The sequence below is a fragment of the Pipistrellus kuhlii genome, unplaced genomic scaffold (assembly GCF_014108245.1).
Source record: "Pipistrellus kuhlii isolate mPipKuh1 unplaced genomic scaffold, mPipKuh1.p scaffold_m20_p_12, whole genome shotgun sequence".
In the NCBI taxonomy this organism is placed as follows: Eukaryota; Metazoa; Chordata; class Mammalia; order Chiroptera; family Vespertilionidae; genus Pipistrellus; species Pipistrellus kuhlii.
Window position 1 is genome coordinate 31,828,925 of NW_023425427.1, and position 21,532 is coordinate 31,850,456.

The 21,532-nt window shown below is 42.7% G+C and overlaps 1 protein-coding gene across 9 annotated transcripts in view; it reads left to right on the forward strand.

Moving 5' to 3' along the window:
* DOCK8 (dedicator of cytokinesis 8) overlaps nt 1-20,426 on the forward strand; it is a 180,521-nt gene extending 160,095 nt beyond the window's left edge. For 6 of the 9 annotated variants that reach the window (XM_036433890.2, XM_045580144.1, XM_036433892.2 and 3 more), the window contains 10 exons: nt 3,923-4,066; nt 5,821-5,952; nt 6,560-6,694; nt 8,121-8,210; nt 10,411-10,647; nt 12,918-13,061; nt 14,264-14,370; nt 17,769-17,939; nt 18,357-19,831; nt 20,027-20,426. In XM_036433890.2, the coding sequence (XP_036289783.1) occupies nt 3,923-4,066; nt 5,821-5,952; nt 6,560-6,694; nt 8,121-8,210; nt 10,411-10,647; nt 12,918-13,061; nt 14,264-14,370; nt 17,769-17,939; nt 18,357-18,417 (1,221 nt within the window). In that variant the 3' untranslated portion in view covers nt 18,418-19,831; nt 20,027-20,426. The other 3 variants (XM_036433895.2, XM_036433898.2, XM_036433896.2) reach the window with 3 other exon arrangements.
* The last annotated feature ends 1,106 nt before the right edge of the window (nt 20,427-21,532 follow it).

Below are 21,532 nucleotides of genomic sequence, written 5' to 3' on the forward strand. Positions count from 1 at the left end.
TTGATATTATAAGGGAAAAGGGGGCTGAATTCATACTTTCTCATGATAGGCTGAATATTTCCCAAGGTCAGAAAAGGGAAATTGCCTGCCAGGCTGAAAATTGGTTCAGGCTAGGATGCTAAGAGGCCACTGGGACTGCTTTTGCTAAATGGTTTAACACAGTATTTAGAGGAAACAAAAGTGTTATGAGTACTTTTCTTTTAAGAGACATAGTCAGTAGGAATGACCAATCCTAAAACCATGAACAATATAACAAGTACAGTAATTGAGCCTTTTCAAGCCAGACTCACAGAGTCATTTACAAGTGTTTGCATTATTCTTGTTTGAACTTACATGACTGGTTTTATAAAAGGCTTTGTTCTCATTATGGTTTTTCAACGTAATTTTGTGATGCCATGTGAACCAGAAAGAGAGGGCAATTGAGAGTAACTTTCACAGGGAAGTTACTGAGTCTGTTGAGAAAATAAGTCACTGAGTCTGTTGCTGGTGAAGCCAGGAGTTTCTGTTTCCTAGAATACTGTCCATCTGCTAAGCTGGGGATTGCCTCATATTAGTAACTCCTCTTTTCTTATGGTCTTCAAACACAGAAATATTCTATTTTTTTCATTCTCAGCAAATAAATTTTACTCTCAATTCAGAAATATTTGTTATAAAAGCCAAATATTTAATTCTCATCCCATAAAAAAAATCACATTGGACTTTTAAATCACAGAAAAGTAAAGAAAGTTATAAAAATCATTTTAGATGCATCTACTTCTTTCATCAATTTTATTTTGGCCACTTGTTATTATCAAGGGAAAGTATAAGTGATGGACTTTCAGTGCCCTGAAATCTTTAGATCCATCACTTAGTTTTGAATTGTATTGTCCTCTTCTCTTATTTCATTGGCTGAACTATTATTCTTTTATAATTTTTCTCAGTTATTCTATTTTATTTTATATTTATCACTTTAATAATTAGTAATCCTTACAATTTTAATTTCACCTAGAATTTGGTTGATTTGCAAAAAGCCAGGCCAAGGTGAGATGGAATATTTATTCTAGAACCAACAGAAAACTTCACATTGTTCCTACATCGAGGGGTGCACATAGCTGTATTTTTTTATATTCTTTATTCATTCATTTAGGTTATATTTATTAAGCACCTGTTTGTCCCCATGAACTTTACATTCTCGCCAGGGAAAGTGACACCATATTACTATTTCATGCCTTACTTAATTATAATTATGGTTAATGCTATAATAAAATTGCTGTGAATGTTTATAATGTGACCCAGCCTGGAGGTAAAGGAAAAACTCAGAAGGACAAGGAACGCAAAGGGGAAGGCAGAAGGAACTGGGAAGTGTGAGGTTCTCATGATACACAGAACATGGTGAATTACATGTTCTCAGCTACAGAAGAGAAGCCCGAATTATGTTGATGCTTATGAGCCAATTCTCTTCTCTCTCAAATGAGACATACCACATCCACTTGGAAATATATGTTTGCAGGGGATGGAACACCCAACCCACAGTGACAGAAGGAAAAAAAATGGAATTTATCAGCTAGCATGAGGGAAGTAACCCTGGAGTAGCACCTGCTAAACTGAACCTAAGGACACAAACGATGTCATCAGAACTTAGTGTCAAACCATTTCCTGTCTCTGCTTTCTATTATGTCGCCTTCATTCTTCACAGGCTTCCCACACTCGTTGAGCAACACTTAGGCTTACATCTTCCCAGGTGCAAGTCCAGGAGAATAGGCAGATGCCTCATTTCTAGAAAGGCTCAGTGCATCTCATTGGTTCCCATGGGGTCGTGTTCTCCCGCCTGAACCAATCAGAATGGCCAGAGGAATGGAATGAGAAGTGGAGTTGGCTGGGCCAAAGTTGAGGTCCACACCTGAAGTTATGAATGGTTCTCCAGGAGGCTTTACTGTGTAGAAGGATGAAGGAATTCTGGCAGCATTAACAGCAGATGTTCAGTGTTGAGTTCTTAGATGCTTTGTGCTTTAGTTTTTAACCTTGTTCTGCTCCAATAAAATTGAATTTTGGGGGTAATTGGGGGGATTGTTAGAGATCAACCAAAGGACTTGTATGCATGCATGTTAGCATTACCAATGGACACCACAGACACTGGGGCGGTGGGGGCTTGCCCTCAGGAGTGGGAATGGCTGCAGGGGAGGGGGTTAATGGGGGGGGGGGGTAAAGAAGACATATGTAAAACTTTAGACAATAAAAAAAGAGATTAAAATTGAATTTTTGGAAAAGAATTGTAAACTAGAAGTAAACAAATCTATGAAAGGAAAGTAACTTTAAGACCAATGAATTCTGCAGAACTGAGATCACTGAAATGCTATGCCCCAGAGTACAATATTTACTCCACAAATATAGATACGGATGCAGTCTCAGATATTGCTGTTACTGTTACCTCCTATTCTGAAGCCAGGAAAGTCTGCCCAGAATCTTTTTCCTATGACTACAGCCAATAAAGCTACATAACTTCAAATCTATTCCTCTGCATATAGGAAATTGCATACAATTCTAATAGTATTTGCTTTGGGGATTATTAGATTCTTTCAAATGAATCTTTTGGACCTTCTATTATCTCCAATCCAGAAACATTAAAATATAAAGACCATGCATGGAAGAAAGATTGGCTACAAAAGATTCTGAAAGCCTCCTATATTCCTAAAACCACATGACAATATTGGAGGTGAAGACATAGGACTGTAACAACTCTCTTTTCCTAGATTGCTAAGGTAGAGTCACTTGATCCTGCTAGCCATGCCAGGAGGCAGAGATGTATTACCTCAAAAGCCAACGCTGGTTCATTGGTAGTGGCTGACTGGAGTACTATGTTGAGAAGATTTTTGAGACTATATCTAAGCTGCAGGAGAAAGAGTGCTGTGGTTGATTAGTTATGCCTGCCATGAGTGCAGGAATAGGAAAGGGTTTGTATGCTGTTTGCAATTCCTTAAGTTAGAAAGGTTTCCCATTTCTTCCATGCTCCATATGCATTTCTTTCACAGCTGAGAGACAGGTTGAAGAAAATGACTCTTGATCTCTCAGGTCCAGAGCTGGGAAGAGGCAAGTAGGCACAAAAGGCAGAGATTTAAGGAAGTACTCTCAGGGTCAAGCAATTTCTGGGTTAGCACTTCCACAGCCCTGAGAATAAGTGCCGCCCTGCGTTTCTTGGTGGTTCACCCTAGACCTGACCTCAGTCACTGCATTCTTTGTCAGAGACTTCAAACTCTACAGTTTAAGTAAAGGAAAGGCATGACAAAAGTAACAAAATGTTTGGGGTAAAAAGAATAACTGCTACGTTACCATAAAATTTTCCATGAAGACATTTTGACTTGCTACTGTCATATAATATTGTGGTTCTTGAAAGTTAAGTCAGGAGGAGCAACGTTCAGAAAATACCCCCAAAAAGTAAAAGGTTCACTCAGCTGGTGAAACGAGGAGTCTGGTCATCTTGTTATTTGGCCTTTGTCTTTTAAAAACCATTATCCTAGCTGGATGTCCCTTTTGGTCATTTCTCTAAAATAACTCAACTGTTGTTACACTGAGGTAGGTATCCTTTGTATAGCTCCTAATGATTATATAAAAGAAAGAAAGAAAAGAAAGGAAGGAAGGAAGGAGAAAGAAAGGAAGGAAGGAAAGAAGGAAGGAAGGAAGGAAGGAAGGAAGGAAGGAAGGAAGGAAGGAAGGAAGGAAGGAAGGAAGGAAATTGTCAGTTTTGAAGGCCTGTTGCTCATATGTCCTCTCAGAATGATGAATCGCCAGAGCCTCTTTCCAGTGGAATCACAGGCCTGGACGAGACATCACAGGCTTGCTGCAGATCCTTGAGTGTGGCTCTCGTCGCTACATTTTGGGTCCCCATGGTGCCTTTTGTTAGCAGGGTTTTCTCTTTTCTCCAAGCTTATACTTCCATTTCTTTCAGAATATTTCTTCCAATGTACTGGAGGAATCTGCAGTCTCTGAAGATACCCTGTCCCCGGATGAGGATGGTGTGTGCTCCGGCCGCTACTTCACCGAGAGTGGCCTGGTGGGCCTCCTGGAGCAGGCGGCCGAGCTGTTTAGCACGGTGAGTGCACACTGAGGTCCCAGGGCCTGGCCTCACGCCGGGCTGAATTCCCGGTGCTGTGAATGTGGCCTTAATGGCCAAGCCAGTCCCACTTTGGGAGGACATATGCAGGGGTGTGCAGGACAAGGGATGGCCAGGACGACTGTAATGACTGATTGCACCAGCTCTCCAGGGAGGTGAGAAAGCCTTTCACCACGGCAGCAGTCCGCTTTCACCGAATGCTCACGGGCTGGGCAGCAGTTTCACAGCATTATTTCTTTTTAATAGGGGTGGAAGCGAAGCCACAGAGAGGTGAAATGGCTTGCCCAGGGTTACACAATAAAGGATGAGGCATGTTCTCCCTGCTGCATCTTCCCTCTCAGAGAGGAGAATATTGGGGTGAAGCCACTAGGAGGAGAGGGGAGGAATAAAGAGGCAGCGTCTTCCTTCCTAACTGCCGAGTCATCCTCAGGATCTTCACCACCAGGTCCAGCTCGCAGAAGTGTGGAGGCAGAAACCACTGTGGCTCCCCTCATTGACCTCATCTAGGTCTAAACACTCCCAACAAAAGAAAATCTATGTGGATTAAGTCAGCGATTTTCAACCTTTTCATCTCATGGCACACGTAAACTCTAAAATTCTGCAGCATACAAAAAAAATACATTTTTTGCTGCCCTGACAAAAAATGTAATTCTGATTCATTTACACCAGACAATTGTTGTGTTCACTGGTTTGTTTGTTTGTTTTATTTGACAATCTAAGGAAAAAGAGGTCAGTGCCCCCTGACCAGATAGTCACGTACTGCATGTTTTAAAAATTCTTGTGTCGTACCAGTTGAAAGTCTCTGGATTAAGTCACTGAGATTCAGGGCAAGAGAAAAGGTCTCTTGTCCATTTTCATTGTAATAATCTCCCTCTTTCTTAAATAATTAATGCTCCACTATATCTAGGTGATTCATTTTTTTTTTCATCCTTCTATGTTTCTTTATTTTTTTACTTTTCAATTCTAAGTTTCCAACCAACAACTTCTATGTATTTTAATTATTTGTTTTAACTATATTCTTGTTTCTTTTTTCCTGAATTCTTTTTCAGGATTCAGGAAAAAAAAAAAAAAAGTCCAATGTACTCCTATTTTTCCTGAAATTTAAGAAAATAAACTATTGAAATTATACTAACTCCCTTCAGATATCTGGTCATGAGGGGGTCCCTGATGGCATTTAAATATGCTAAATCTGCCTTCCTAAATAGCTCTTATTTTTGGCTCCAGATCTTCTGTTCTTTTTCCTTATTTTTAGTGAAAATCTCTTTCCTAGCTTAATATCAGCATAACGAACTATTTAGTATGTGTCTAATTCAGTTTGAGTGCTATAACCATCCCAAAGATGCTCAGACATCACTCTACCCTGTAAAATATCCCAATGCCCATAATAAACCCATTATCCAGCACTAGCAGGTGTTACTCAGTGGTTAGAGCATTGGCCCACGCACCAAAGGGTCATGGGTTCAACTCCCAGTCAAGGGCACGTACCTGGGTTGCAGGCTCCATCTCTGCCCCAGAACGGGTGCATGCAGGAGGCAACCAATCCATGTGTCTCTCATATCAATGTTTCTCTCTCCTCCACCCCCTTCTACTTTCTCTAAAAATCAATGGAAAAAATATCCTCCGGTGAGGATTAAGAAAAACAAAGGGAAAAAAATTCCCCAGTACATAATGAACTCTGGTTTCTCTTCTTCCGTTCCCAAGGATTAAACTCTGATTTTTCTTCTCTTTCCAAGGGAGGATTGTATGAGACAGTGAATGAGGTCTACAAACTGGTCATCCCCATCCTGGAAGCGCATCGAGACTTCCGGAAGCTGACCTCCACTCATGACAAGCTGCAGAAGGCCTTTGACAGCATCATCAGCAAGGTAGATGGGGATCCTGGCCAATACAGCTACCCTGTTTCCCCGAAAATAAGACAGTGTCTTATATTAATTTTTTCTCCCAAAGTTGTGCTAGGTCTTATTTTCAGGGGATGTCTTATCTTTCCATGCGCTAGGTCTTATTTTCGGAGGATGTCTTATTTTCGGGAAAACACAGTACCTGGCAGCAGGTGACCCTGACCTAGGGATGCTTAGCCCCCCTTCCTCTCTATGGAGTGATCTACCTTGAGCACATCATCACTCTAGTTCTCACCTACCACACAGAAAAGGTCTGGGAACAAACAAGTGCACTGACCCCAAGTCAGAGTATGAAAGAAGGCTGCTCGAATTTCTTGGCGAGCAGGAAATGTGAGAATCTTTTACGTTCACTTAAAAGAAGTCCTAGACATTTTTCCATGGGATTTCTTTTGTTGTTATTTCCAAAATTCATTTCATAAGCATTAAAATGTTTAAGGCATGATTTCTGTTTATACTTTCCATAGGAACAGACTGCTTTATAACACAACAATAAAAGAGTCCCATCCTTTGCAATACATTGACTCTTCCTGGAAGTACATAACTTAGGAGAGGTTTTCTTATTTTGCTCATTTAGGGTCATAAGAGAATGTTTGGAACCTACTTCCGGGTTGGTTTCTATGGATCCAAATTTGGGGATTTGGATGAGCAAGAATTTGTTTACAAAGAGCCTGCCATTACCAAGCTTCCTGAGATCTCTCATAGACTAGAGGTAAGTAAAGTGACTCTGTGTACTTGGCCTTGTATACTTTACCAAAAAACTTGGAGGTGGTCATTATGAAAAAGATAGGGTCATATTCATCTTTGATCTCTATATACATTTTCCCCACATTGCATATAAAATATGAAGGTATTAGGTGAGATCATGAGGTAAAGCAAGATTTGGATAGTTTTCTCCTAAGATTCTGTGAATGCTTGTCAATGTTTGTAAATTTATAGGGTGAATATTTATTTTCCAGACTATCCTAAACTTAATCAAAGTCATGTGCTTTCTTGTAACCCTTTCTAAATTTTAGTAAGAGGTTTTCAGATTGAAGATTATTACCTTGACTTTGGAGTAATCTGGCCAAATTACTGAATTACCCTTTGAAAATGCTGTGACCATCTTTTTGGTGTCACTGGGCAACACATCCCACTTCTGACACAGAGGTGTTCACAATAGCCATACCATAGACTGTGGCATAAGGAACTCTTCCTGATGATCCAAGGAAAATAAAAGTCAGTATCACAACCCATGGGCTGGCAGCCCCAAGTTCAACCTGCTGGTACAACATATGGTCCATCGTGTAGCAGAAGGGAGCAGCATGTTCCTGGAAGAAAGGATAAAGAAAAAGGGAAACCACAGAAAGAAAAGTGAGGGGAAAAGGAAGCAAACATTGAAAGAGCCAAGCACTAAGAACTTAGGAGGAAAGTCAAGGAATACCCCCAAAACAAAATCCTTATCATAGGGTGAATAACTGGGGTCCCCTAAAATGCTGATAGCAATTAGCCAGAGATTCACTCCTCGCTATTGCTTTGCATTTAGGTCCCACTATGCCTATAACACTTAAAATAACCTTTGGTGCCAAATTTCTCCTTATACTATCTATTCATGCCAGCTAAGACAAGGGACTTTAATCCTCACATGGCTCAAAGAAGCAATGGCCCAGAGTACTTAGGTGACTTACCCAAAGTCACTGAGCTCATGAGAAGAACTAGCAATGGACCCCAGGATGCTTGGCTTCATAATGTTTCCCCGGTTTAGGGCTAGAGGTGTATATATTTGGTCTTCTTATGCACTGTGGCGTGTCAAATTATGGGAAGGCTAGTGACCTCCAAGTTCCTAGGGTACAACAGGCAAGAAGTGAATAGTACCATACCCCTGGAGCCACTTCAGGAAATACGATGGCACTGGTCAAATTTGAGGCAAAGCATGCATACGGTACGGAAGCATGTGTCAGTTTGCATTACTGCACTTCCTTATGCTTTTACTTTTGTCTCAGGAAAGACTGAACTTGCCTCATTAGATCAGAGGGACTTCCAGTGATCAGGAAGCAAATTGTCCCTTACACTTGTTCCAACCTTATTCTACTTCTAAGAGATGAAGACTTGCATTATATTACAATAGCCTTTCTAATCTGCCGGTTTCTCTTATCTAGGGATTTTATAGTCAATGTTTTGGTGCAGAATCTGTGGAAGTAATAAAAGACTCTGCTCCTGTAGACAAAACCAAGCTGGATCCGAACAAGGTATGGGGATATTTTCAAAAAATAATAAGGTCGCTAGGCCAGGCCGGCAATCAGGACCGATCTGTGGGACAACCTGCAGGATGATTGAGGTGGGGCCCTACTGGCACCTGCCTTGGCTGGCCTGGGATCTGTGGGCTGGGGGCAGCTCCTGTGTTGAGCATCTGCCCCCTGGTCGTCAGTGAGTGTCATAGCGACCCGTCAATCAACCAGTTCACCATTCTGTCAATTTGCATATTAGGCTTTTATTATATAGGATTACACCACAGAAGGATGTCTCCTGCCCAGCTCATGGACACATATGTTCATGAGAGAGCTTTCTAAACTGCTGCTAATAATGCAAGTTCAAGGCATTATTATTATTCAAGGGTTGGGTACAGAGGAGCAGCTGCAATCTGGCAGGGCTACACAATGAAGAATCCATACTCTTCTCCCAGGACTGTCCTCCAGGGTATGAAGAAGATGATGCAAGTAGGGAGGAATGAGCCAGATGTAATAGTTTGTTTTTCTGCATATTTCAGAAGACTTGCTCATTTTAGACACATCCCCTAGTCTAGGTTTGAAGCATTAACTGGTCAGACCTGAGCTAAGCTTCAGACAGAAATGTTTGAGGTCTTTGAAAGTGGGAATTGGCCATGTGCCTGCAATGATCTGTGCACAGCACGTGCTCTGGAGAGTCACTGGTGACACTCCTGACACAAGGCGTTCTTCTTCCCTCTTTTAAAATGCCTGAGTAGGTTGTGAGAGTTTTAATAAGAAACTGAACCCAGAATTAGGACCAGATTTCATCACACTAAACAGATTTATGGTCTGAGATCAGTGACTTCACCCATTCATTTCAGTGGGTGGGTGTTGTAAAGTCTGTGTTCATTGTTATTTTTTTAGGTTTTTAAAGAGGCATTCTTTCTTAGGAAGTACCCTCATTCACTGTGTGTGTGTGTGTGTGTGTGTGTGTGTGTGTGTGTTTTAATGTGATACATGCAATAAAATTGGCTCATTTGGTGTTCTGTGAGTTTTGACAAACACATGTAATCACCACCACGATCAAGATATGTAAGAGTTGCATCACCCCAAAGTATTTCCCTGTGCAGCTCTGTGGCCATGTCCTCCCTTTGCTTTAAGCCCCTGCCAGTCACTGATCTGTAGTCTGTCTCTACAATTTTTTTTCTTTTCCAGAACGTCATGTAAATGACATTCTAGAGCAGTGGTTCTCAACCTTTCTCATGCCATGACCCTTTAATACAGTTCCTCATGTTATGGTGACCCCCAACCATAAAATTATTTTCGTTGCTACTTCACAACTGTAATTTTGCTACTGTTAATGAATCATAATTGAAACCTCTGTCTTTTCTGATGGTCTTAGGCTCTACAGGTTGCGACCCACAGGTTGGGGGTCACCACAACATGAGGAACTCTATTAAAGGGCCGCGGCATTAGAAAGGTTGAGAACCACCGTTCTAGAGGAAATCAATGGAATCCCACAGCCTGTTGGATTTTACTTAGCACAGCGCACTTGAGATTCATCCTTGCTGTGGTAGTTTGATTCTTTGTATTGCTGAGTAGTATCCCATTGACTGCATGTACCACCATTTGTTTATCTATTCCCCACTTGAGGAACATTTGGGTTGCTTTTAGTTTTTTGCCCATTCTGAATAATGCTGCTGCAGACATTTCTGTTCAGGTTTTTCCTTGAATGTAAGTTTCCATTTCTCTTGGGTTTGCACGTGGAGTGGGATTGCTGGGTCATGTGGTCAGTGTAATTTAATTGTTTCATCAAGTGACTGTACTATTCTGCATTCCCACCATCAGTGTGTGAAAGTTTCAACTGCTCCCCATCCTTATCAGCTCTTGGTGTTGTCAGTTTTGTTTAGTTTGGCCATTCTACAAAATGTGCAGTAGTCATGGTTGTTCTGGGAAGGAAAGTTTGTCTCTATGGAATGGCAGTTTGCAAACTCTCATACCAAGTTCCAGTTGGATCAGTCAGGAGGGGTGGCTTGTGGATGTGCCTCTACAGAGACACACTGCCCTCTCCTTCTCGCTGCCCTCTCTCTCCCTTGGGTGGAGAGGCGGCCTGGCTGATTGCTGAAGTCTTCTGTGGTGCAGGGAACTCCGAGGGGTGGTTCCAGAATGCCCCTCCCGTGCGTCCTGGCTGGCTCTTTGCAGAATCACTCATCTCCTCCTCCCCCTACCTTTTCTCCCTCAGGCCTACATACAGATCACTTTTGTGGAGCCTTACTTTGATGAGTATGAGATGAAAGACAGGGTCACCTACTTTGAGAAGAATTTCAACCTGAGGAGGTTCATGTACACCACCCCCTTCACACTGGAGGGGCGGCCGCGGGGAGAGCTGCATGAGCAGTATAGGCGGAATACTGTGCTGACCACCATGCACGCCTTCCCCTACATCAAGACCCGCATCAGCGTCATCCAGAAGGAGGAGGTAATGGCCCCCGCTGGGGACAGGCTCTGGACTGAGGCTGCCACCGAATGAGTGGGCAGCACAAGCCTCCTTCATGGCAGACTAAGGTGAAATCTAAACAGGAACACACTGGAAATAACAGCTTTGTGGTTCTTCCCTCGTTCTTGTGGTGCCAGGGAACTCCATTTAGGCAGCTGCATATTTCATAGCACTACTTTATTTAAATAGTTTCCATTTTAAAGTTCTATCTTTAAATGTTTACAGAATTATAATTTAAATAAGTATTTTGATGACAAGTCTTTATATTTGTAAAGGCTTACAGGTGATGTAGGCGCAGTTGGGTGCTTAGTTATTAGAGACAGGAATGGCAGGCAAGCAGCCCCAGGGACCAGGGGTGAAGGAGGAGGAAGGGCACCATGCAAGGTGGATAAGAAGACCCACTGCCTCCAGGGCCCTGCTTCCTCCTGCGACACTGCTCAGCCCCCGTCTTCATTCAGTTTCCTCATCTGCACACTGGCAGGAAGGACCCCTTTCTCCTCTGGGGTTCTGTGTACGGGAGACATCTCCTCCATGGGACTGATCAAGAAAGTATCTCAGGCCACAGATTGTTCCAAACTAAACTTATTTTAAACATTTTCGTTTTACTTTAAAACACACCCATGTACACGTATTTGTCCCTTATTTTATAGAGGGCCAAAGCTTCTCTGTGATTTTGGGTTGGGCTATCACATAATGCACTGTCCATAATTTCCAGTTTTTTTACTTATATAAAGCAGAATGAGAGTTTAAAGTTCCTTGCTAGCAGAATTGCCCTGGATTTTTATGAATTTTTTTTACCCCTAGCCTTTTATAGTTGTCTTGGGCACACCTAATGCGGCAGGCATCTTTATAGCAGCCGCTTCTCATAACGCTTTGCCCAAGCACTCAGCTTGCTTTTCATAGAAACAACTCTTTCTCTTTCCACACCCAGAATTTGTGCGCTATTAGATTAGGTCATTGAAATAACAAGTATAATAGGCATAATCAAGTTGTTGAATAAACACGGTTGAATTGTGATGACTACACACCTCACGGGGCAGGAGCAGAAGTGGCTGAGCTCACTGGAGAGTGGCCCACATGCTCGTGTTCAGCAAGCAGGTCAGATAGTGGGTTTCACAAAGGCAAGGGAAGCCAGAACTAGTGACTCCATTAAGTGGAGGATGGTTTCGAAGGCATCTGCTGTGTTTCTTATTGTTTTTGGACTTTTGAACACTAGGACACAAAGGCATAACACAAAAATAAACCCACGGTCCCAAGAGGAGCCTTTGAAACTTTCTTGGCCATCTATTGTTCTCTAAGAATTTCAATATGTTTATTTGTTAATGCTGTTTTTACAGAGTCCCTCGTTGCATGGCTTAAATAACAGAAGGCATTTGTTGTATTTATTGTCTCCTAGTTCTGAAGGCCAGAAGTCAAAATTCAAAGTATTGGCAGGGCTGGTTACTTGTGAGGGATGTGAGGGAAGGGTCTGTTTGAGCCCTCTCTCCTTGTAGATGGCCACCTTCGCCCTGTGTCTTCAGATTATCTTCCCTCTATGCATGTCTCTGGGTCCAGATGTCCTCTTCTTAGAGGGACATTGGTCATACTGGATTAGGGCCCTTCTTACTGACCACCCTTACCTTGGTTACCTCTGTAAAGGCCCTATCTCAAATAAGGCCACATTCTGAAGTACTAGGGCATAAGACTTTGATATATGAACTTAGGGGGACATGAAATTCACTCATAACATTCAGGAAGGATCATATCCTAAGCCAGCAGTAGAACTTAGCAGCCAGCAGATTGATCCTTAAAGAGAATTCTATTTACCAGGAATGCACCTTCAGGGTAGTTGGAGATGCCAATATCTTGCATTGTGGTGGGAAAGAAAATCTTGAGTGCTACATTTTTAATAGCATGGATTTTAAATGTAGACATCATTGTGATCAGATTATGGCCTCCTCACTAACTACCTGTGCCATTTTTATGGCACTGTCTTCACCTTACAACTCCCTCTTTGAATATAAAATGGAGAAAATAAGGAGGTTGTTTAAAGGAGTAAGTAATAAGCGTATGCAAAGTTCTTGGAACATAGTAAGCACTCAAAAAAATGTTAGGCCCTTCCTTCCTCTTAACCTTTCCAGATTATTTTCAATTACTCTGAAAGCCTCCTTAATTTCTCTTCAAATCAAGGTGCCCTCTATGTCACAGCCCCAGGTTTTCCATGGCTCATAAGATCTGAAAGTGACTTTCCTCCATTTCTGTCTTACGTTCAGTTTGTTTTGACACCAATCGAAGTTGCCATTGAAGATATGAAGAAGAAGACCCTGCAGTTGGCAGTTGCCATCCACCAAGAGCCCCCTGACGCCAAGATGCTTCAGATGGTGCTGCAGGGCTCTGTCGGAGCTACTGTGAATCAGGTCAGCAAAATGAGCTAGTGGCAGCTCCTCTGGTTCTTACTATTTTGATTTTCATGATATGTTTGCACCTTCCTTCCTTGAGGTTCAGGGGGAGTCTTATCAGCACACCAATAATGTTCCTCAATTTGGGCTGAGGACTTGTGAGGTTCAGAACACTGAGAGTGACCTCTTCTGCTCTTGCAGCAACCCAAGGTAGAAAAGAAATCCTGGAGACTGAGTGGACCTCCTAAGGAGTAGCATTTTCTGACTTGGGACCAGACTCGGGGTCCTATTAAAGAATGCTTAGTCATGCCCAAGTTGTTGCAGGGCTTGAGGCTAATCTAAGAAACTTGTAGGAGAATGAGGGAAAGGTCTGGAACATGCAATATCTGGGTCAGTCATCAGCTGAAGCAGTATGCCAGGAGCCTTGCTAACCAGGAGTGACCTGGAACCAGGTTTCTCGGGCCAGAATGGATCATCTCAGACCCACTGGAATCCTGACTCCCAAATTCAGCATGGATTAATTAACCCAGTCTCAGATGGAGGAAGATACTAGCTTAGTACTCTGTCCAATGGGCCACTTTAATTTCATATCTAAATCCGCTCTTGTCCACACCTCCACACGCTCAGAAACTCTTGAGCATTGTGACTCTTTTCCTAGCTCAGCACAATTGGACTCCCCCGAAGAATTCTGTGTCCACATAACATCAAGGAAACAAATATAGCAGAGAGGGGAAATGACTGTTACATTTCCAAGATCAGAAAATATTGGGAAACTTTTGCTTGTGTAAGTCCCAATCCTTTAATGAAAATAGAAGACTATCAGCCCACAACCATGGACTACATATGTACTCTACATTCCACTCTAGGGCAACTGAGAAAATGATTATGAATGGAAGAAACAAGACAATCCCCCTTTTTAGAAAAGTAACTCAAAACACATACCCTTCCATGTAGTATCATTATCTTTGCAAGGAAACGTATTATTAGTAACATTTGATTAAGAAAATACACTTATACTTCTGAATAGTCTCTGAAAACTCTAGACTCCTCCTTGAGAATCAAAGATCCCTGAAAAGTTTAAGAACTCTATTTTTTGTTTTGTTTTGATCAAACCAACTACAAAATTAAATGTTCAAATTAAGAAACCATGCCAAGATTTTCTTCCAAGTAATGTTGTTTTATTTCCAACGTCAGTATTATTTTTCTACTTTTTCCTTCAGGGACCACTGGAAGTAGCCCAAGTGTTTTTGGCCGAAATCCCGGCTGACCCAAAACTGTATCGACATCACAACAAGCTGAGATTATGCTTCAAGGAATTCATCATGCGGTAAGAAGGGAAATGGCTAGGAGTGCAGTAGAGCAGAGGTTCCCAAAGTGTGGTCCCCACACCAGCCGTGTCAGCAACACCTGAGGACTTGCTCCAAAGGCAAGTGCTTAGGCACCAGCCAGACCCACTGAGTCAGAATCTCCAGTAAAAACTCACCCAATTCAGTAAAACTCATCGACATGCACATTTAAAAAGGCTAAATGTTAGGATCTGTCAGTTGCAACCTCAATACTAGTGGTTGGTGTGGAGCCTTCCTCCCCACTCATTGCTTAATTGCTTCTCAAGTCCGATCTGCGCTGAGTAGAGTAACGATTTTGTCCAGTGGTTTGCATCTTGTTATTTCTCTCCGCTCTGCTTTCAGGCAGCAGAGGTGAGCAGGCGTGGAAAATGTCTGGGGGAGCGAACAGCTCTCAGGTTTCCCCTCGAGCGAGCCCCAGCTTCTCTGCAGAATTGGGCTGCGGATCGATAAGCCCAGATATGCAGGGTGAACATAAGTGCACCTTCCGACACTGACTGCTAATAGCGGAAATGTACGCAGGCCAGGCGCACTGCAGCGGGGCCTGGCCCCTCTGACTCAGTGATAAAGAAGCTGGTGGGCCTGCTGCTGCAGCCTGTTCTACAGCTCTTCAGATGGCTGCCAAGTTGGGACCTCAATCCCCTCCTCCCTTTTCCTACGATAAGAAAAAAACACTCCAGGGTTTCAGGACCAAGATGGACAGATACAACATTCTGTTTCCACCCCTTCCGCTCCCCAAAGCACGGAAACCCTTTTAGACACTGCAGTTGGTGCCAATCTGTGTTTAAATTTTCTTCTTATATCTCTGTCCTGGTCAGCTCTGGCGGGTCTAACAAAATGCCATGGATTGAGTGGCTTGAACAATAGCCATTGATTTCTCACGGTGCTGGAGGCTGGGAGGCAGGGTGAAGGTGCCGGCAGATTCAGTACCTGGTGGGGACCCTCTTGCCAGCTTGTAATGGCCACCTTCTCCCTGCATCCTCACATGGTGGAGACGGGAAGAGGGAGAAAGCTCTCAGACATTTCTTCTTCTAAAACCTTTCATCTATCATGTGGATCTCACCCTCATGGCTTATTCTTCTCTCATCTATAATAATAAAAGCATAATATATCATTAGACCGGACAGCCAAACAACCTTGCGGATGTCATTCCAGACATCCTTCTGGACAAAGCCATGGCAGCAGGGCCAAGGCAGAGGTGATTGGGGGCAATCAGACAGGCAGTCAGAGTGGTTAGGGGTAATCAGATAGGCAGGTGAGCAGTTAGGGGCAATCAGGCAGGCAGGTGAGTGGTTAGGGATGATCAGGCAGGCTGGTAGAATGGTTAGGGTAATCAGGCAGGCAGAGTGGCTAGGGGCTACCAGGCAGGCAGGCAGACGCAATTAGGGGTGATCAGGCAGGCAGGCAAGTGGTTAGGAGTGATCAGGCAGGCAGGCAGGCAGGTGAGCGGTTAGGAGTCAGTGGTCGCGGATTGCGAGAGGGATGTCTGACTGCCAGTTTAGGCTTGGTTCCTGAATTGGTAGTCAGACATTCCCTGAGGGGTTCCGGATTGTGAGAGGATGTAAGCTGGGCTGAGGGACACCCCCTTCATCCACCTACCCACTGTGCACAAATTTTGTGCACTGGGCCTCTGTATATATATAAACTTACACTATTCTAGAAACCAGCAAAATGACTAAAGAGTTTTAGTAGTAGAATAGCATGTTGTATTATATCATTTCCTTTTCCAGTTAGAAAAAGAACATCCCATCCCAAAGGCTTGTAATGTACAGCATACAATTGACGTAACCATCCTGTCTAGATTTTAGCAGTTTTCAAACCCAAAAGAAAAGTTCTGAAAATGTGAGGATGTGGAGAAAAAGGAACCCTCTTGCACTGCTGGTGGGAATGCAGACTAGTACAGCCACTGTGGAAAACAGTATGGAGTTTCCTCAAAAAAATTAAAAATGGAATTCCCATTTGACCCAGTAATCCCACTTCTATTATAGGAATATAAGAAATCAGAAACACCAATCAGAAAGGATATAGCACCCCTATATTCATAACAGCACCATTTACAATAGCTAAGATTTGGAAACAGCCTAAGTGCCCATCAGCAGATGAGTGGATTAAAAAACTGTGGTACAAAAAAAATAATAAAATAAAATAAAAATAAAAAACAACAAAAAACTGTGGTACATCTACTCAATGGAATACTATGCTGCTGTAAAAAAAAAATAAGGAGCTTTTACCATTTGCATCAGCATGGATAAACCTGGAGAGCATTATGCTAAGTGAAATAAGCCAGTCGGAGAAAGATAAATATCACACGATCTCACTCATTTGTGGAATATAATGAACAACATAAACTGATGAACAAAATTAGAGTCAGAGTCATAGAAGCATCAAACAGCCTGTCCAACCTAAGAGGGAAGGTGCAAGTGGTGGGGAGAGTAAGAGATCAACCAAAGGACTTGTATGCATGCACATGAACATAATCAATGGACACAGACAGTAGGGGTGTGAGGGCATGTGCTGGAGGGTGGGAGTGGCTGGGGAGAGGTCAATGGGAGAAAAAGTAGACTTATGTACTTAAAGTTTTTGCTGTGCTTCCTCAGCATTTCCATGTGTAGGTAGCAGGAGGGGCCTGAATGCACTCACTGTGTCTGCCCTGTCACCATAAATCACAGGGATGTTTTTGTAAGCGTAAGAGGTTCCATTCTTCAAATCTTGGATTCACCACTTCCTCACAGTGTTATCTTGGGCAAGCCACCCAACATTTTTGAGCTTCAAGGACAACATAAAGATAAACATAGACTCCCCAGGTTTGCTGAAAAAATTAACCAGATAATGGATGTAAATCAGAGCATCAATATTGCCTGGGCAACTTTTCAAAATTACAGATTCCTGGGTGCTGCCCCTTGGACATTCTGATTCAAGTCTGAGGTGAGGTCAGATGACCTCATTTTTAAAAGCTACCCTGATGATCCTGATAGGCTGTTTAGTTTGCAAACACTCCTAGGGTTGTTACTCAAGAAATGTTAATTGAGCCCTAGCACATTTGGCTCAGTGAATAAAGCATCGGCCTGCGGACTGAAGGGTCCTGGGTTTGATTCCAGTCAAAAGCACATACCTTGGTTGCAGGCTGGATCCCTGGCCCTGGTCAGGACATGTGTGGGAGGCAACCAATCGATGTGTCTCTCTCACATCGATGTTTTTCTCTCTGCCTCTCTCCCTCCCTTCCACTCTCTCTAAAGATCAGTGGGAAAATATCCTCAGGTGAGAATTAACAGCAGCAACAACAAAAAAGTTAATCCTATCGCCATCCCTTATTTCTAAATGCTTCAAACACCTGTGAAATGAAACCTCATTTTTTCTCCCCACCCTGATATGTGTATCTCAGATGCGGTGAGGCCGTGGAGAAAAACAAGCGTCTCATCACAGCGGACCAGAGGGAGTATCAGCAGGAACTCAAAAAGAACTACAACAAGCTGAAAGAGAACCTCAGGCCCATGATGGAGAGGAAAATTCCGGATCTGTACAAGCCGATATTCAGAGTTGAAAGCCAAAAGAGGTGAGAGTGGGCTGAGAAGGATAATTCCTGGGGGTAAAGGATAAGGGCCCAGCCACGGGGCACGCTCCGCTGCACACAGCCTCAGAGGGAAGGCAGGGAGTGGGCTAGAGTCAGGGGAGCTGCCTGAGCTCAGTCTGCTCTGCTTCCATCCTGATCCTCCCTCCTGTCCCCTCTCCTGACCTCACCGGGACCCCTCCTGCTGGCCATTGGCCAGCCATCTTCCCAGGCTGACTTACCATAAGCACGTATACTTTCTGACATAGTGTGAAAGGATCTCCCATCCTCCCTTACTAGGTCCTGGGTACCCCGTGATGGATGTCCTTTTCTAGTAGGTGATTTCCCACTTCCCTCTCTTTCTAAAGCTGATTGATCTTTCTTACCTCTGTTTTCTTTCTCTCCCTCTCTCCTTAATTTCAGAGATTCCTTCCACAGATCTAGTTTCAGGAAATGTGAAACCCAGTTGTCACAAGGCAGCTAAGAAAAACTGTCGACAGCCACAGAGACTGAGGGTCTGCGACCCCAGAGAAGGACTCCCGGTACTTAAACCACTGGACATTGGCCACGCAGGACAGACTCATGCTCCCTGGCCGGACAGCTCTCTAGAAGATTTTGGATCCAAGTGACCCCATTTTGTCCATTTAGAGGGGGGGAGGGTACACCAGGGTGGTTAATCAGAATGCCTATGTATTTATTAAAAGTATCGTTTTCCACAGCGTTGAACAAAATAAGACGTAGACACGTCTTCTGCTGAGTGGTCAGTTACTGTCTACCAGGAAGGTGACTTCCTCTGGCCCATATTAGGATTCACAGCATCAACCCAAATTGCCCAAGGAAAAATGGAGAAGTTGTCCACCAGCCTATGCAAAGTGAACCTCATTCATCCCCTCTTTAAGGGAAAGGAGGGTGAGCGGGCAGGGTGCAAACCATGTTCAACAAATCTGTGAGGGCCTTAAGGATTTAAGAATCATGATGGTTGGAAACTTGGGGACAGATTAATTATTTGTGACCTCGATATCCTTTTGGTCGCAGCAAACTATTGTTGTACAGTTGTTTTTGCTTTATTGTTACTGTTAAGTTAATTTAACCTGTGTTTCTAGAGGAACACACTCGCACTGGTTTAGGAGATAAATGGTACTCTGAGCGGCATTCCCTTACATTGAAACAATTTTCCTGGTGCTCGCTCTTTCTCTCCTCCTCTGTGGGACCAGGGTTATCTTTATAAAAGGGTAACATCTCTGCTTTCATATCAGCACACTGTGCTGTTTGCTAGCATATGCATATCACATACAGTCCTCTTTGACTTCTTGTGACTATGTACTTTAGGAGAAAGATGAACGAAATTATTATTTGAGAATTAAATTATATATTTTTAATATGATTGATTACCTTGACTGGTACTGAAAATGTACTTACAATTGCAAACAAAAAGTTTCCCATTTACAACTTGTGCTTTTTGTATTGACAACTCGTAATGCTTTGTACAGCACTTCAGAGAAGAAGAAACGTGGGTGCCTATGGCCTCGGACAATCAGTGCTGTCCAGGGTCAGACCTCTTTTGCAATATTTATTCTTGGTTCTCCTGAGACAGAATTTAATTTGGATATTCCAGAACTTTTTGTTTATATCATCAGGTCTGCATGAATTTATATCCTGAGAGGGACTTTTTTTTTTTTTTTTTAATTCCTAAAGCTTAAGTTTAAGTGGCAAGCATTTTGTTTTTTAAGCATTTGGGGCAGAACTCTTTTCAAAATATATTATATACTTACTTGCTTTCTTAAATGAGTATACATGATGTATATATTTCATATCATTCCATATGTTGTTTAGTATCTTCTGTTTGGGAGCTCCTGCGTGAGATGAGGGTTAAATAACATTGCCACTACCCTGCAGGGGTCCTCAAACTTTTTAAAGTGGGGGCCAGATCACGGTCCCTCAGAGAGCTGGAGGGCCCAACTATATGAACTACTAATTCCTACTGTAACACCTCGGCTGCGCTCACTGCCCAAAAAACCTGGCAGGCCGGATCAGACTCCTCTGCGGGCCGCATGTGGCCCGCGGGCCGTAGTTTGAAGACGCCTGCTCTAGAGTGTCTCCGTTTAGTGAGGAAGAGGCTCTGTGTGAGTATAGCTGTCACACAAAGCACAGCAGTCTACAACAGGCCTATGGACTATCACATTTCCTGAGGGACTCAGGATGGCCATCATTATCAGCACCTATTCTGTTCTGCTCTCAGACTACAGGGTTAGATGCTAAGTTACATAGGGCTGGCTTTTAATGCTACGAGCCCTAATAATCCTAATAATCAAAGATATTCCAGACTAAATGTCCTCTGCTTTTAGATACCTGTTGGTATTTTTTTTTTTTACACAGTTGGTGCCACTTGCTGCCCAGGTGACAGGAACTGTGTTCACTGCTGCATTGCTGTTCCCTAGCCCAGTGCTCATCACACAGAAGATCCTCAGAAAATATTTGTTGAATGACTAAGTGTATGAGTGTAAAGAGGCCTGCTTCTAGAACAGCACTGTCCAGTAAAACATAGTGCAAGCCACATTAAAAATAGTCATAAAAAGAAATAAGTGTAGTGAGTTTTAATACTGTGTTCTATCTAACCTCATATATATGCAAAATATTATCATTTCAAAATGCAATCGATATAAAAATTGTTAATGAAGTATTTTACATTCTTTTTTCATACCAAGTCTTTGAAATATGTATGTATATATTTTACACTTACAGATTTTACAGTTAACACTTAATATCAATTAAGGCTAGCCACATTTCAAGTGCTTAATAGCCACATGTGGCAGGTGTCTACTATACTGGACAGTCCAGTTTTAAAAGCGTTAATTTCATGCCTCCTGTCCTTCGGCAAGGTAAAGGGTGCAATTGTCACTTAAGGAAAAATGAAATATGAATATACTGCATAAACCTGAGTGGACTTTCCTGATATACATTGTCTTAAAGTCTATAATTCTGCTCAGGCCTATCCATGGCAATAGATTTATTTTAACAAAAACCTTTTAGGGGTGGCATTGGTCATTATGATTGCAAGTCTGTTGTCAAAGACAGGGAGCCTTCATGACATGACCAACTTATTTCCCTCAGGAAGTGGTTCAAGAGAAACAAAACAAAGGTGGCCTTATCTCTTATGGCCTGGCCTCAGAATTCCAACTCCCTCAGGTTTGCCGGAAGCAAACCACCAAGATCAGTCCACATCACAGAGGAGGAGAATTAGGCTCTAAATTTTGAACAGAGGGCTATTAAATAATTTTAACATATTTTAAAATCACCGTAATAGTGTACATTAAATTTTTGTATTTGTCATCTCACTGGGATAAATGGACAAAGCTCGAGATGACCAGCCTTGGAGCTCTGGCTGCTCTGAGTCCCTCCCAGAAGGCTGGGCAATCACCCTCAAGAAACATCTATAACCAAGACCACTGCTACAGTCTTGGCAAGCTCCACCCTAAAGATGGTGATCTTTTATAAGAGTCAGAAAAATCAAACTTAAGCCAGTATTTTAAATGAATGGTTGAGGTCATTGGCTCACTTAGTTGAATAGTCCAGAAGTAGTCATGGTTCAGACCCAGCTT